Genomic DNA, 17337 nt, shown 5'->3' on the forward strand with positions numbered 1-17337 from the left:
CTACATTGTCATTTCTGATTAAATGAAAAAAGTAGGCTACAGTAAAAGGCTATACAGTAAAAAGCAAATGAATGAGGCAAATATAAAAAAGATATGATCTGATACCCTAGTTAATGCAGAAGGCTTGTTTTGTGATTTCTATTTAAAATGAGGCATCATTTTGAATGATGCCATTATATAACAGCCTAAATAATTGACTAGCGGAATTTGGGCCAGTGGTGTCAGAAGCACAAACACGTCTAAAGGGAGTTATCCAAGTTAAAATGCTGAATTTCGGATAGTCACTGATAAACCAGAGATGTTGGAAACGCATATATTTTTAATCCATGTAAACAAACTCTCATTGTCTTAGCAAACAAAATCAACAATGGACACTTGTGAATCCTGTTCCCAGAGTTCACATTGTTGTTTTGATATTAAGGCGCCATCTGATGGACAAACAGAATCACCACAGTTTCTCTGGGAGTCGCAAATGTTAAAAGAAAGTTAAAAGATATTAGAAATAATGTTATGCTAAATAGTGTTTTAGTAATAAAATAAGTTTAGTAAGTTTAGTCCGTACTAATAGAAATAAAATCGGTGCATAATCTTTTTCTTTTTTTTTTAAGAAGTGCAGGGCTCAAACAACTTCTTCCAGGAATAAAGTAATTTTCTTCTCCCCATGTCACTTGCCAAAAATGACGGTTACGTCGGCCAGCCAGACTGAAGCTCCTGAAGGTGTCCTGATGCGTTTCCTACTCTCAAATTACCAACTTGAACTCTTAAAAGGCTAATCGACTCGACAAACTGAAGGGGGGTGAGGCAAATGGTGTACATTATACTGTAAATATGCAGTAATTTGAATCGTATTATCTGCAGATATGATTTATCGAGTGAAACCGTGTCAGGACATCTGGAGTTTATTAATACTAAAAACACAGCTTGTGAAGACCTGCCTTCTCAGCATCTTTCTTCGAATACAGTTCCAGAATTTGAATAACAAACATCCAGTTGCTTCTGGAACTCCGCCTGGCTCCATTTTAGCAGACAGACATTAGATAAGAAAGGGAGTTTTCTTGCTTTTATTATATGACACATACTAAACTAGAGGGAAAAATATCAGAGGTGAAATATACATCATGCTTTTGTCATTGATAACTATACTTCTTTTGCTTGGAACTGCACAAACTCAAAGGACAACTCCTGATTTTATGATGGAGTATTTTCAGAGACAACTTCAGCAGCTGGAGGTAAGAATTTTTTCCCTAAGATAACTTATTTGTGGCCAAATATGTTTGCTTTAACAGTAACCAATAAAATATTTTAATACATTGGGCACTTTTAGGACAATTAAAGCTTAGCCTACTATTAGCTATACGTTCAGATATAACTCTTTCTAAAGTAGCTGCTACTCTTTTTGTATACTGTGATTTTGTTAAGTATGTTCCTGGATCTGGATTGTTGGTTCTTTTTCCATTTCTCTACAATGTGACTGATAATTTGGAATGTTGCTCCAAGACTAACAAGGATGTTGATCCTTGTCCTACTTGGCCAAATCAGGGGGTCAAGGTTTAGCTGGTTAGCTATGTGTTCCGACTGAATTAAATTTCAAGCAAAACGCATATGAATTGTTAACATTTAAATATAGTAGATGTTTTACCAGTTGCCGTTCTATTCATTTTAGTTTTATTATTGAGTTTTAATATAGTGTGATCAGTCACATGGTATTTTTGTGCATTCATCTGAACAGGGACGACTGATCAAATGTGAGCAGGACTTCCAGCACTTCAGTCAAAGGATGTATGACATGTCCAAGGAGATACACGGGCAAACAAGCAAGATGAACGTGTTGAAATCAGAGGTCAAAGGTCACACTGATACCATCGCTATGCGCATGGATCGAGTGGAGAGAGATGTGGAATACCTGCAGAATAAGATCTCTGACACCGCTCTGGTTGACATTGAAGACTCGCTGCTCGAGCACCAGATGAAAGAAGCCAAGCTAAAAAAGACATCTGTAATCCCTAAGGGCAAAGGTAAATAAGAAGTTTAGGCATTTATAATTTTGGAATTAAGCCCTACAAAGTTTAATTTTGAGGACTTTTTTTTTTTTTTGGAAAATATTTTTTCTAAGGTATGTTTATAAAAGATACTACGTCCTAATTGAACTAAGGTCTAATCCTGGCTTAATCTAAGCCCTGTCTGTGAAACCGGGCCTTAGTTACCAATAAATTGTGCATTCTTATAAAACAGATAATGGTAAATAAAGTATGTAATCTACATTACTATATATAAATATAATAATTATATTTAATTATATAATAACTTATATTGCTATAGCTGCATAAAGTAGATTTTTTATCTTGATTCTTCCAGACTGCAGTTCGGAGCTTGTGGGTATCAAGTCCCTCAAAATCGTCAAGAAGGCAGGCGACGTCAATGGATCCTGGATGAAGGATCCGACCAAGGGTTCTGCTAAGATTTACTTTTTTAGCGGCACTCGAAACAATACAATATTAGCATATTCTTCTCTGAAGACTTTCACCGAAGCAAACTCCACCAAAAAGACGGAAGTTATCCGTCTTCCTTTTCCCTGGCATGGAACCGGCCATGTAGTCAACAACGGCTTTGTGTACTACCACAGCGCAGACACCAACAATGAGATCCTGAAGGTCCACCTCAGCAACCGCACAGTGGCTGATCGCTTGCTGCTTCCTGGAGCCGGACGAATGCCGGCTTATTCCCTCAGCCCTCACACCTTGCTGGATCTCGCCCTAGACGAAATGGGGCTCTGGTCGATCCATGCGGACCCAGACTTCGGCGGCAACTTGGTGATATCCAAGCTGGACCACAGCAGTCTGGCTGTGGAGCACACTTGGGATACCAGTTGCAATAGCCGTGATGCAGAAGCAGCTTTCATAATCTGTGGCACCTTATATGTGGTTTACAACACCGACTATGGTGGAAGGTCCAGCATCCGATGCTTGTTTGATATCCACGACACCATCTACCCCGAGAGCATCCCTGTGCTTTTCTTCCCAAAACGTTACACCAGCCACTCCGGTTTGCATTTCCACCCCAAGGATAAGCATCTGTATGCTTGGGATGATGGTTATCAGACCATCTATAAGTTAGATATCAAGAAGATATAAGATAGGTCAGTTTTACATAGAATCATAAGGGCAGTTACAATAAGGTCATTTTAACCAGCAGTGCTTTATTCTTCTGCCCAATCACATCTGATCTGCTTGTAATTTAATGGAAAGCACTTTGTAGTGCACTTTGTTGTTGTGCCAGACTGTAATTTCCTGAAAAACAAAGGACTTTTTGGCTTCCTCGGGTCAGTCAGAGGACCGCTAGTATCGTATCTGCACTCTTTCTATGATTGATTTGAGACAATAAAAGTTCTTTATAAACATTTTTTGTCCAACAGCAGTACACTAGAAATAAAGAGCATTATAAAAAAAGAAGAAAAAAAAATAATAATAACTCCAATGAATATGTCTCTCAAAGAAAATATTTTGTATAGAATTTGTTACCATTTCAAATTCACAGTATTTCTAAGGTGGATCATGCATTGAAATATTATAATGTGCACCATACAAGCACAATGTGTTTTAATTATTTCTATGACACATTTTGGAAATAAATAATCATTGATAATTAAGTAATAATTTAATTAATTTGTTCCCACATCAATTCTTGTTCTCAGCCTGCAATTGCCATTGTCCCAGAATAGGCTCCCACTGTTTTTGACCAATGAACTTTTCCAGCTACATTTTTTATCGCTTGTTTAAATAATTCTATAATAATTGAATGAAGATTGTTGGGGATTTTCATTGATATGCCAAGTATCAGTATTAACACCTCTTAAGTAATTATGCTTTTGAGTACAAAGTCTTCAAAGTCTATTCATTAAAGAATTGTTTATTACTATTTTGCTCACTTTTCTAGGGTTTTAAATCATGATTTTAAAACATTTCCAGGTTTATTTTCATGAGTCAAATACTTTCGTCTCTTTACATTTTGTTTTTAGCTTGCATGCGTGTACCTGCGCTGATAACCGGTAGCGCATGCGCACTTGTACGTTATCTGTATTTGTCATATTTGTGAATTTGAACGGCCTGAACAATAGATGGCGCTGCTATTCTCCCCACAGATTTCCAGCACCACCTGAACATGCGGTCACTAGTTGTAACCATAGACTGTGGTTGTTGTAACGGAACATATTTGAAGACAAAGGCGACACTACAAACAACGTTATTGAAATGATTATTTTTTGAGTTTATTTCATACTGTGACAAAACATTTAAAACTAAATAAATTTGTTTTCACCGCTCTTGTGCTTCTTAAAATATTACCTCCTCGTTACCTATACCAAATTAAAATAGTTCCAATATACTTTAACCGCATTATTATGACTAAAGTGTTACTTTCATTTTTTTATTTTAATTATAATATGGAAATCATGTGGCGATAAGACCCGCCCCTTACAGCACTTGACAGGTGATTGGTCAGATGAAATGTACCTCAAATGCCTTTATTATATTGGAGGAACGCAGTTCGATGATAACAGAGGAGCGGGATGCCAGCTGACAACAAGAGGATTTAAGATCGGGAATTACTTACAACACAGGTACGTTGAATTTTTAAAAACATCCCTTTCTTAGCTACAGAACAACTTTTTCGTCATTTTAAGCAGTTTGAAATAGTATTTGGCATGTGTAATGTCATAGAAATTATCAAGAAAGTTTAACTTAGGTGCTGTAACGGTTCCTCGTCATAAATTTAATTGAAATTAAATCACATTGATTGATCATTTCTGCCATTTTATTATTATTAATAATACATTTGAGTTGTAGCTACTATATGGGATATTTTGCATAACATGCAAAAAATAAAAATGCATTAGCATATAGCCTAGTGTTTGTGAAGTTTAATACCGAATGCAAATAAGTAGGCTATAAATGAAACTTTAAATTCGAGTGAATGTAACGTTAATTATTTACATTTATATATTAGTACACCAATAAGCTGTAATGATGACCATGTGAATTCTATTATCTAATGCAAATAAGTATTTAATGAAAACATAAAAACGTCAAATGTGAGTAAATATAAATCACTCCCATTTAAAATCTTCTTGTATTATATTATATAGTAGTAGTACACAAATAAGCTATACTATGATGATGACCAAAGAGGAATAATCACTGACCAGAAACTTAAACTCAAACGTGATTGGTCTGTCAAATCCTGAAGGATCTAGGTAGATAACTGGGTCATACAGTGCAGGATGAACGGTCTCAGATTAGCCATTATCTGAACGAATATTCACAAAACATTCGGCACTGAAGCCTATTACAGTTCTTGTCTCTGCCTGTTACCATTCATTGTCCACGTTTGTTGTACTGCCAGTTTTTATTATAGTGCATAAAGCCTCTTCCTTCAGTACTGACCCCAGTGGGCTCAGTGAGCAGCCACACTCTGCTGCAATGGAGATTTCACTTGGTAATGACTGTGGGGTTCAACAAAGCTGTCTGTGAAGATCATGTGCTTAGAGAAAAGGATAAAGGCTTTTTTATTTGTCCACTTCCCCTTGCTTTCTGAAAACAGCACACAATTGCACTGCTCTTTGATGACACTACCGTTTGTTTGCCAAATTAAAGCATTTAGAAATAAATAGGCTAGTTTAATAACTTGTGGATGAACATTTTAGTTGTTACAGTACAGTTTTTGTTTAAATAACCATGTGATAATGTGTAGTCTTAAACATTTCAGAGATGTTTAAGGTTGAATCAAGCCTTTACAGTCTTCATAACCTTTTACTTCTTTCTTTGACCCTCACCTTTCTGTATTCAGAGAAAGCGATTTTGAAAGCGATTAGCCGTTCTTAGCATCTTAGCAGTTTCTTGTCAGAGCAAATTAAAAGCAAGACATTGATTTCTGATTGATTTTTTTGTTGTGGTAGCAAAGTTGAACATGAGTGAATGGTTTATGATAACAGGTGAAGGAGAGCGTTCATATCGTTGTTTTGAACAGACATATAGCCCTCAGGTTCTTCTACTGTGTGATTACCGTGCCCTTATTTCCATAGAGGTGCACACACACGTCCTGATAGACCAGTTTTACCACAACCGTTTCATTCCCAGAACGATAATTTGAAAATTGTAGTGATTCTCTCACTGATATCAAGTAGTTAGCCTAGTTCAAGAGATAGTTCACACACACACACACACACACACACACACACACACACACACACACACACACACACACACACAAAAAAACGTCTGTCATTATTTACTTACCTTCATATCATGCCAAAATATATTTTGAAGAATATTTTGCCTGTACACTCTCAGAAAAATGGTACAAAAAGCAGTCACTGGGATGGTACCCTTTAAAAAGGCTCTAATATGTACCATTTAGGTACTAAAATGTACACGTTTGGCACCAATAAGAACCTTTTAGGTACTAATATGTACTCCTCAGATACAAAGATGTACTTTTTGAAAGGGTACCGCCCCAGCGACAGCTTTATACTGTAAGTTAATGGTGACCAAAACAATTAAATAATGATGACTGACAACTAAATAAAATAAAACTAACTGTTTACTGAAGTTTTGTGCAGTATTGTATAGGGATTCAATAATTTCTCCAGCGCAACCTTTGAAATAGTCCAAAAACTTAGGCAGCTGACTTGTTGCCTCGCTGGCTTATCAGGCCATGACTTTGCAGGCAGCGTTTGCGCACGAAGGCACCTCGTGAAATTGATTTGGGACAGACTTCTGAGGCAGCGTAACAGTTTAATGAACCACAGCAAAATAGAATTAAGTTTTGGTGATAACTAAGCGAATATTTAATGACTACAATAGTAATTTCTCGCTAGAAATGACATAAAAAATAGGTCAAAAACGTACATTTAAACACAAACTGACCACCAACTGCAACTTTTAGACGCTTTATTTTTTTTTAGATTAGCTTTATTTTAAAGCGCAATTGTCACAGAATGGAAAGCACAGGATTGTGGGATATCAAAGGCAGTGAAGGATACATCTATGCTGCCTTCAAAAATCGATCAGATCTCAGGAGACAGGAAGTGAAGCTAACATTGGATTCGGATGTGCCTTGATGCCTTCCTACCTTGGAATGCGTCTTCCGAAGGCAGCGTTTTTAAGCTTTCGGATGCAGCCATTGGATCATTCACTCAGTTCTCTTCCTCACAGGGCTCTCTCTAATAGTTAGGGGCCTTAAGCACATTTTCGCGCAAATTCATCTAAAAGCGCCAAATTTGGCACAGATGTAGCTCAGGTCATAACGAAATGATTTAGCTAGGGCGCCGGAGCCAGCGACCCTCGGGGCCAAGATGGCGGCCAAATCCAATATGGCCGCTGCCCGAAAAGGGTTCCGGCTTTAACTTTTGAACCACATGAGTTACAAATACAAACTTGATATGTTTTTCAGCTTAATTGATCATGAGAAACGCATAGGAATGTTTATATTTATGACCCAGTATATCTGGACCCCTTGATCCTCCAATTCCAATATGGCCGCTGTCCAAAAAAGCAGTTTGGGCTGTAGTATGGGGCCTTACACCCCATTGTTCACCCAAATTCATCTACAAGCACCAAATTTGGCACAGATGTAGCTGAGGGGATACTGAAATGATTTAGCAAGGGCGCCCGAGCCAATGGTCCCTGAGACCAAGATGGCGGCCAAATCCAATATGGCCGCCGCCTGAAAGGGATTCGGCTATAGCTTTTGAGCCAGATGAGATACAAATACAAACTTGATGTCTATTTGACCTTCTTTGACCATGGGAAACCCATAGGAATACTTACATTTATGATTGGGTATATCAGGACCCCCCAAATTCCCTAAATTCAATATGGCCGCTGTCCGAAAAACGGTTTTGGCTACAAATTTTGAACCAAATGCGCTACAAATGAGGATGTGGTGTCTATTTTATGTTTATTGACCACAGGAAGTCCATTGGCATATTTATATTTATGCTTGTGTAAGTCTGGAACCTGTATTCTTTTTTTTTTTACCACAACTTTGAAGGTTATTCTCAATGTTGATAAAGCATTATGGGAAATGTATTCTTAAAGCTGAACAGCATTAGGCTATATCAAGGCAGTTTAAACTGTTTCTATTATTATTATTCAAACCTATTAAACATTCATAACTAGTATTATATTCAGATCAGCCCCAATTCTTTTTTAGTGTATGGACATTTCTAAAAATATCTTCTTTTGTATTCCACAGAATAAAGAAAGTCATACAGGTTGGGAACAAAAGGGTGAATAAATAATGACATTTTTAATATTTAAGTAAACTGTCCCACTGCAATGCAACCTTTAGTGCGCTTTTGTTTTCTGAGGCTTTGGAAGGCTTGTAAAGTTAAATGCGGTTTAATGAGCATCTAAAATAGTCCATCACTCACTTCAGCTGCCACACTTGGAGCCCTTTACATGAATGCTTTTCTCACTCTTTGATTTAGATACCATCCACTAGGCTTAGGAATCGAGATCCAATTCCCAGTTGCATTTTGCACTGAATACTGTAACCTAGAGGAGGAATCTTGAACGTCTACAGTTGGCATCTGACTTTCTGTAAACCCCGTACTGAGGTAGACAGCTGTGGAGATCCCATGCAATATGCATTGGGCAGTATTGATGTCAGGGACCTGTAGGACAGAGCCGTGACGTTTTGCCCCATGAGCAGGGTTTTCCTGTGCCGAGTGGCTCACTGACATTTTCACGGGCCTTGGCACCACAGTCGAATGCACCTGCTCAGGGCTGACATTTCTCTTGTTACTGTGGAGGAGTGCAGCATTCACCCCATCTGCCAGAACGCATCCGCTCCGGTGAGTACAGCTCAGGATCGAGCCCGAATCGAACTTACAACCGCCTACACCGAGTCATGAATCATTCCGCGTACAGATGTGCGAGTGTGTAACATCTGAGCTGTTTTGATCTCTTGGACATTCTGACGTTAACATGTGTGGAAGTGTTATGCGAAACGTCTTTATTAATACGACGGAGCTTCCTCTCTGTCTTCCGCTTGTTGATCACGCTACTCCGCCTGTGGTGTATAGTCATAAGGCTCTGCAACTCTATCCCCTTGTTATTTGAACCAGGTTTGTTGTGGATGAGTTAACGTGTTTGAAAAGTAACCTGTATTGAGAAGGTAGCTTGTGGCAGAGCATAAACCTGCTCGTGAAATCACACAAAACGTCCAGATCCCACAGCAATGAGGCCTTGTTGTCACATTGTGAACTGCGCTTCAGGTCACCTTTCTAACATTATAGTGCGATATGTCACTCCGTCAGCTGCTTACTAAACACACACACACACACATCGGGATGGTTTAATGCAGAGTGCTGAGTGGGGACGGTTAAGCTGTTTGAGGACTGCTGTCTTTGATGTTCTCATATTAAGCTGTGTTGACGTGCTGAGTTTATTGGTCTGACACCTAATGCTGATGCCACTTCCTCCCCCTGCAGTAATTCTGCCCAAGGCTGTTTACAGTATGTGTCATTTTTTGTTGTTTTACTGTACATACTGGGGATTGCTAACAACATGGATGGAAAATACATGTATGGAGTGGCTCACAGGCAAAAATTATGATTAACATGGTTTTAGGTTTCAAATAATACCATAGTTGGCACAGTGGATTTATTAACATAATATTTAATACTATTTTTTTATATACACTACTGTTCAAAAGATTGGGGTCTGTAAGATTTAATGTTTTTGAAATAAGTCTCTTCTCACCAGTGATCAAAAATACAGTAAAAATAACAATATTGTGAAGTATTACAATTTAAAATAGGCCTAACTGTTTTCTATTTTAATATATTTTATAATGTTATTTATTTCTGTGATGCTCCAGTCTTCAGTGTCACATGATCCTTCAGAAATTATTCTTACACACACTGATTTGCTGCTCAAGAAACTGAGTTCAAAACAGCTGCTCAAAACAGTTGTGCGGCTTAATATATTTGTAGAAACAGTGATACAGTTTTTATGTGAATGCAGCATTATAAATGGAAATCTTTTGTAACATTATAAATGTCTTTACTGTCTTTTCACGAAAAATGTCTTTTGATTTAATACGTCCTTACTGAATAAAAGCATTCATTTCATTTAAAGGGATACTCCACTTTTTTTGGAAATAGGCTCATTTTACAACTCCCCCAGAGTTAAACAGTTGAGTTTTACCGTTTTCGAATCCACTCAGCCGATCTCCGGGTCTGGCGGTACCACTTTTAGCATAGCTTAGCATAGATCATTGAATCGGACAAGACCATTAGCATCTCTCTCAAAAAAATGACCAAAGAGTTTCGATATTTTTTAAAACTTGACTCTTCTGTAGTTACATCGTGTACTAAGACCGACGGAAAATGAAAAGTTGCGATTTTCTAGGCTGATATGACTAGGAACTATACTCTCATTCCTGCGTAATAATCAAGAAACTTTGCTTGTCCAGCAGGCGTAATGATATGACGCAGCAGCGCCTGAAAATAGGTCTAATAGGTTAGACAAACTTAGTCCTGGTCACGTTGGAAGTTACAGAGCTGGGGACTATTTTCAGGCGCTGCGTCATATCATTACGCCTGCTGGACTCATGGTACGGCAGCAAAGTTTCTTGATTTTTACGCAGGAATGAGAGTATAGTTCCTAGCCATATCAGCCTAGAAAATCGCAACTTTACATTTTCCGCCGGTCTTAGTACACGATGTAACTACAGAAGAATCAAGTTTTAAATAGGAAAAATATCGAAACTCTTTGGTCATTTTTTTGAGAGAGATGCTAATGGTCTTGTCCGATTCAATGATCTATGCTAAGCTATGCTAAAAGTGGTACCCCCAGACCCCAGAGATCGGCTAAATGGATTCGAAAACGGTAAAACTCAACTGTTTAACTCTGGGGGAGTTGTAAAATGAGCCTATTTCCCAAAAAAGTGGAGTATCCCTTTAAATAAAACATTTTACTGACCCCAAAATCTTTGAACAGTAGTGTGCATTTATGGGAACTGTTTTAAAAGGAAAGTTTTTACATAAAAGTACATTTTAATATTCTGTACTGTATATAATGTTTAGATCATATTTCTTATTAGTATGTCATTTATATAATAATAATATATAATATTTTATACACATTTTTTAATATTTTAACAAATTATGGGAACTGTTTTCAAAAGAGGGAAACTGCCATTTAGCGTCACTAATAGCCTCAGTAATAATTTTTAAATTCACAATAAGTGAGGAAAAAGTTATTTAAAAACTGCTTAACATACAACAAATTTTAAGTTAAATAAGTTCCTTAAGTGATACTAGATTTAGATTTGAATGTCTGATTTACTAATCAGGTTTAAAGCCTATTCACACCAAGAATAATAACTATAACGATAACTATATTAGTGTCCACACAGCGGACGATATCGTTCTGTTTATTCTAAGAGCGCGCTGCAGTTTTGTCATCTGTCGCTTTAAATGCTCGAGCTCTTTAAAGCAGGCTGGATTCTGATTGGCTCTCAATGTTTTTAGCGTTTATAAGCTGGAAAAAATTATTCTGAAAGTGATTCCAACGATATTGTTTCTCAGTGTCGTCATATGTATATAGTTGTGGACTCTGCTATTCTTGATAAATTTTTAGTTTACTATTTAGTATAAACTATATCGTTATTGTTCTTGGTGTGAACAGGCTTTTACTAATGTTTACTCAGACTCATTAGTGCATCTGCTCCAAAGTCCAAATATTTCATGGTCACAATTTTCCTGTATTTTAGTTAAGAACAACCTTGGATGAGCCTGTTTATCATTAACTGTAATGTAGCTCAAAAATACAGGGGACTTCCCGCAGGAGTTTCTGTTTTCCTCTCCTAAACATCCTGGAGTAAATTAAGGAGAACGGTTATTCTAACACCACATTTTGCTTTTTGGCACCAAACGCTGCATGGCTCACAGTCTCGGGCAGTTTTTGAATCACATGATAAATAGCAGTAGCTTGTTAAAACCAAAGAATTAGTTTGCTTGTTTGGTTTCACAATATTTCAAAGGGTTTTGGATCCAAAAGATCTATAGATTATTGAGTGTCTGCTTGTGAGTGATATCTAGAGCAAAGCAAACACTTAAGTATTGTCAAAACTTGTCACATGTCAAAGTAAAGCAAACAATACTAGATTAATGTGTCTCACGAGGTGAATCTCTCGAAAACATGTCCAGGTCACATTTCACTCCAACTCAAAAATAGATTTTATTTATATTTTGCATGAACATGAAACATTTTTCTTTTTTTCTGCCATTTGGCTTTGTTTTCATACCAAAAAAAGTACATACAGTGTTGGGTGTAATGCATTACTAAGTAATTAATTACTGTAATTTAATTACTTTTACCGTAAGGGTTTACTCTTAATTCTTCTGTAATTTAATTATAGTTACTTACTTCTGATTTCATTGCATTAAATGCTAAATAGACTATAGTACAATTTTATTGAAAACAATAGTGGATTAAACATCAAAATAATAAAATGTATATGTTTTTAATGTTACCTTCTCCCTTTAAATACCTTGGTCAGTTCAAGAATAATTTATGCACTTTTATATTATTTATTTGAAAGTGCAGTTTCATGTCTACCCTTGTGACTGGTCATGTCTACCCTTCAACTGGTTGTGGTTGATATGGGATTTAGAAAGTAATTATTAATAATGCAATACAAGAGAGTAATTAGTACAGTAATCTAATTACACTGTTGAAGATGTAATTAGTAGCTAGTAATTAATATATTTTTTAGAGTAACTTAACACTGTATACACACACACACACATATATATACACATACACATACATATATATATATACACATACACATATATATATAATAGTCTTTAATAAAATACTGTAATGATGGTTGAAACAAGATTTTTACATTTTCCGAAGAAAATGTAGGTGGTGCTTACAAGAGTCATGAAAAGGTCACCTCCACAAGGCAGATTACTATGGTATTCAGGGTAAAGTCTAAATAGCCCAGTAATTTCTCTATGATATCCTGGTCTCTAGATATGACTCTTGTCCCTCCTTCAATGTAAGTCTTGATATTATAAATTAGTAAAGTGAGGGATACTGTAGTTGGGATCAGGTTGAAACACTTAATTGAAATCAGTTTCCCCTCTCAAAGCCTCCTCATGAATAACCTGTGGTTTGGATGGCCTTGCAATCTCCGAGAAACAGTGTGAACGGAAATTTTCAGAACGCAGTTGTTGGGTTTGGGCGGAAAGAGCAATTTTTTTTGATAATTCAAGGTCCAGCTGTTTCCAGGTTTCGCTGTTTGTGTTGGCTTATCAGGGTTTTGTAAACACAGAGGATCTAAGCAGCCGAGGACTTGAATACTGTCCGGCATGTGATGTGTGTGTCGGCTCGGTCACACTCTTGAGTATCAGGAACACTGAGGGCAGGGGCTTCTATTGGAATGTGTCAACACTGATAGAAGCAACACTGACTTACTGTGAGTTGTATTACTTTTCCGCTAAACAAACGTTTGAAATATTTGTGTGCGAAACGTAATAATAAGTTAGATCCATATGCATTTATAGTACTGATTATTTTACTATAAGTAATGTAAAATAATCATTCATTTTCGATAAACAGAAATTCCAATTACAAACTCTACACACATTTCCTTGTTGTGTGTGTTTTGTTGCTGTTTTTGTTATATTGTGCCAATAATTAATATAATAGTACAAATACTGCTTTTAATATTATACTAATTATTAATATAGTAGTAATATATTGCTATATATACAGTATATACACACACTAAATTTGTATATTATTGATTGTTATTATATTAATCATATTTATCATATTGAATTAATAATATTATATATTTCACATATATTGCTGTATTAACTACTGTGTGTGTATACTCTGTGTGTGTGTATATACAGACCCTTTCCAAAAAAAATTAATATCATGGAAAAGTTGATTTATTTCCATAATTCCATTCAAAACGTTAAACTTCCATAGCTTATAGATTCAGGGCCCACAACTTAAACGATTTCAAGTATTTAGTTGTTTATTTGTACATAATTTGGGCTTCCAGCTCATAAAACCCACGAAAACAGGATTTAACATTTTTTGAATATTACACGAAATCACACAGTAATTACACAGTGATACCATGGTCATTGAACCAGGTTTTGGTTATTTTGGCAGTGTGGGCAGGTGCAAATCCTGCTGGAAAATGAAGTCAGCATCTCCATAAAGCTTGTCTGCTGAAGGAAGCATGAAGTGCTCTGAAAATGTCCTGGTAGACGGCTGCGTTGAGTGGACAGCACAGTGGACCAACACCAGCCGATGACCAACACAGACTGTGGAAACTTCACACTGGACTTCAAGCATCTTGGATTGTGCGCCTCTCCATTCTTCCTCCAGACTCTGGGACCTTGGTTTCCAAATGAGATGCAAAATTTGCTCTCATCAGAAAAGAGGACTTTGGTCCACTGTGCTTTATTAAATCCAGAGTCAACGCAGCCGTCTACTACAGAAGAGTCAAGTTTTAAATAGGAAAAATATCGAAACTCTTTGGTCATTTTTTTGAGAGAGATGCTAATGGTCCTGTCCGATTCAATGATCTATGCTAAGCTATGCTAAAAGTGGTACTGCCAGACCCGGAGATCGGCTGAATGGATTCGAAAACGGTAAAACTCAACTGTTTAACTCTGGGGGAGTTGTAAAATGAGCCTATTTCCAAAAAAAGTGGAGTAGGCCTATCCCTTTAACATTATCTTTGTCAGACTGATTTAATTGCCTATACTGAAATTGCTGAGTTTGTAGGTCAGGAATCTACAAATGGTTGTGATTTCTCATATAAATGGCAGGAGAACATTGAGGGATTGGATGTTTGTAAGCACAGAAATGAACAAACCTGCAGATTATTGGACGTGAGACGAGAAAGAGAATGGTGAAACTTGATTTGATAAGCACCAGCGGTATATTTCTTTGCCCTACAAACTGCGCCACCTTATAATAAGTGAAGAGAGATGAAAAAGCCTCATCAGCGTGATCAAATAAGACGTGACTCCTTTTTTAGGGCAGATAGCACATGACAGAAAGCCTACACACCCTTATCTGCTCGAACAACTGGGGTGTGTGCGCAATGCTTGAGGTTGTACTGGATTTTCCATTTTTGCTTGCATTAAAAAGCATGCTATCTATTAATGAACAGCACCAGGCTGCGCTCATCTCTTCTTGTCATTTAACTGAAGGCTTGTGTTCACATTCTTATCAGGGCCGTGATTACAGCGCTGTTGTGTGTTTCAGAAGTGAAAGATCCCACCGCCCCGAATAGAGTCAACGCTCTCTTGTCGTTTGAGGCTAAATTAAGCTAAACATAATGAACAGCATTGTGGGCCGTGCACCCTTTCAGCACGGTGGCCCTCGACAGTTGCCTTTTGTGACCCTCCACCCGACTGGCATGTGTCCCGGCTGCCCACTTACAAGATTACAAGTAGGTTAAATGTTCTGTTCATGATGTGGCCTATCATTTATAAAAATGTAATATCAAGTGCTCGAAGTTGGCCGGCACTTCTATATTTTAATCTGTGGCGTAACCTAATTTTTTCCTTGCATACCGGCACTTCTCACATGTTCCTGGTTGTGGATTCCTATTGAAATGACTTGTCCGAGCAACGGTAAATGTGACCGGACCTTTACTCTGGGACAGAAACGGGCTTCCATAATTTAGAGATGCCTCTTTGTGTTTGTGTGTGTGAGGCTAAATATATGATGTATGAATGTGCGTATATTACACACGCCACAAGGCATGACAATAGGGTGAAACTTGACCCTGACAAGCGTAATCATACTCAAATTTCCCTCCATCACTGAGGTCCCACAGGGAGAAAGTCAACCTGCCTCGGGATACGTCAAAGCAGAGAGTCCAGGGGTTAACGTTTGGGAAAATACCAGCTCTTAATATGGAGACCATTTTATATTATAGCTTCAGAAAGCATGCACTCAAACACATACAGCTTTGCAAGTGGCATTTTCTATAAACAGACTTGTCAGAGTGGACAGTATGATTTGTATTTACATGTTGTTGAATACCACATTTGCTCAAGGGAATTTATGTAACGTCAAGTTAGATTGGCATCATTGTACATTACAGTCAGGAAAGCTGCAGTCTGAGACACGCCAAGCTGCTACTTGTGTCAGATGAGATTCATGGTATTAGTTCACACACAAGATTAATGTTTTTACTCCACCCTTAATTTCGAAACACACTTTCCCAGCAACTGTAATTGTGACTTGTTTTCATAATGTTGCATCATTGTATGACACATTTTTGCAGGTCGCTGAGAAGCAAACCAGCAGATGCAGTAGACGGCTGGCGCCATGGCCTCAGATGCGAGTCACATGTTAGAAGCAGCCTTGGAACAAATGGATGATATTATTGCTGGTAAGACTTTAATTTGGCTTCAAGTCGATTTGAAATCCTCCTGATGAACTCAATTACACAATAACAAACAGGATATTTCAAAACAGCAATTTTAGCTTCCCACAAAAATGGGTCGGGTAAAGGTAATCTTGCGGTCTGGTCCTGATTGGCTGATTTTCAGGAAGCGATCAGATAAGGGTCTGCTCCTATACAATGTTTTTTTTCAGCATATCTCTTGATCTATGCATGTTAATTGGATTCCCTCAACACTACATGTGTGAAGCTTTTTGAAAGGATTACATGGTGTTGGATATTTTGAAAGAAAAGTACTTGCCAAACAAAGGTAAAGCTAAATGAAAAGCCCTGGATAGTTAAAATGTACGGCTTAATGATGGGGCTGTCAATTTAATATGTTAATTTAGTTAATTATATTATAATGATGCATTAGAAAATTAATTCATTTAATCATGCCTCTGCAAAACAAAGGCTATATAAAACACTCCATCTGCACTATTATATATAACGATATATATATATATCTCAAAACTCGACCAACTAGCATTTAATGCTTTTTATTTATTAATATATATATTTAAATTAATTAATGTATTGATTTTTTAATAAATTGATGTTATGTGTTAATTATATATACATATCATTATATTTTAAATATACATATACATATATATATATATATATATATATAATATATACATTTATATGTGTATATATATTATTATATTTTACATATACACACACATACATATATATATATATATGGACCAGTTATTTTAAAACGTAATAATGATTTACAAATATAATTAAATGTATATATACATAAGTAGCCTATATAATATAAGTATATAATTGATTTTATATATAGATCAGCAGCTCTATAGCATGTACAGT

The 17337-nt window shown here is 36.8% G+C and overlaps 2 protein-coding genes across 21 annotated transcripts in view; both read left to right on the top strand.

Moving 5' to 3' along the window:
• The first annotated feature begins 635 nt into the window (after positions 1 to 635).
• Positions 636 to 3647, top strand: olfml1 (olfactomedin-like 1). The gene is made up of 3 exons (XM_084396924.1): positions 636 to 1229; positions 1730 to 2015; positions 2356 to 3647. Exons 1-3 carry the CDS (start codon positions 1119 to 1121, stop codon positions 3129 to 3131), a joined length of 1173 nt encoding a protein of 390 aa, XP_084253050.1. The 5' UTR covers positions 636 to 1118; the 3' UTR covers positions 3132 to 3647.
• An 859-nt stretch (positions 3648 to 4506) lies between these two features.
• The window catches only part of ppfibp2b (PPFIA binding protein 2b), a 58654-nt gene continuing 45823 nt past the window's right edge, over positions 4507 to 17337 (top strand). For 15 of the 20 annotated variants that reach the window (XM_084396615.1, XM_084396626.1, XM_084396630.1 and 12 more), the window contains exons 1-2: positions 4538 to 4615; positions 16342 to 16449. In XM_084396615.1, the coding sequence (XP_084252741.1) occupies positions 16386 to 16449 (64 nt within the window). In that variant the 5' untranslated portion in view covers positions 4538 to 4615; positions 16342 to 16385. Of the gene's footprint in view, positions 4616 to 8626; positions 8852 to 16341; positions 16450 to 17337 lie in introns of those variants that run through there. The other 5 variants (XM_084396621.1, XM_084396627.1, XM_084396624.1 and 2 more) reach the window with 4 other exon arrangements.

This window comes from Rutilus rutilus, assembly GCF_951802725.1.
Source record: "Rutilus rutilus genome assembly, chromosome: 23".
NCBI lineage: Eukaryota > Metazoa > Chordata > Actinopteri > Cypriniformes > Leuciscidae > Rutilus > Rutilus rutilus.

Coding starts and splice junctions, on each gene's coding strand:
- olfml1 (XM_084396924.1), top strand. CDS start 1,119: ATGCTTTTGTCATTGATAACTATACTTCTTTTGCTTGGAACTGCACAA. Junction 1,230..1,729: donor GACAACTTCAGCAGCTGGAG/GTAAGAATTTTT, acceptor TCATCTGAACAG/GGACGACTGATCAAATGTGA. Junction 2,016..2,355: donor TGTAATCCCTAAGGGCAAAG/GTAAATAAGAAG, acceptor TGATTCTTCCAG/ACTGCAGTTCGGAGCTTGTG.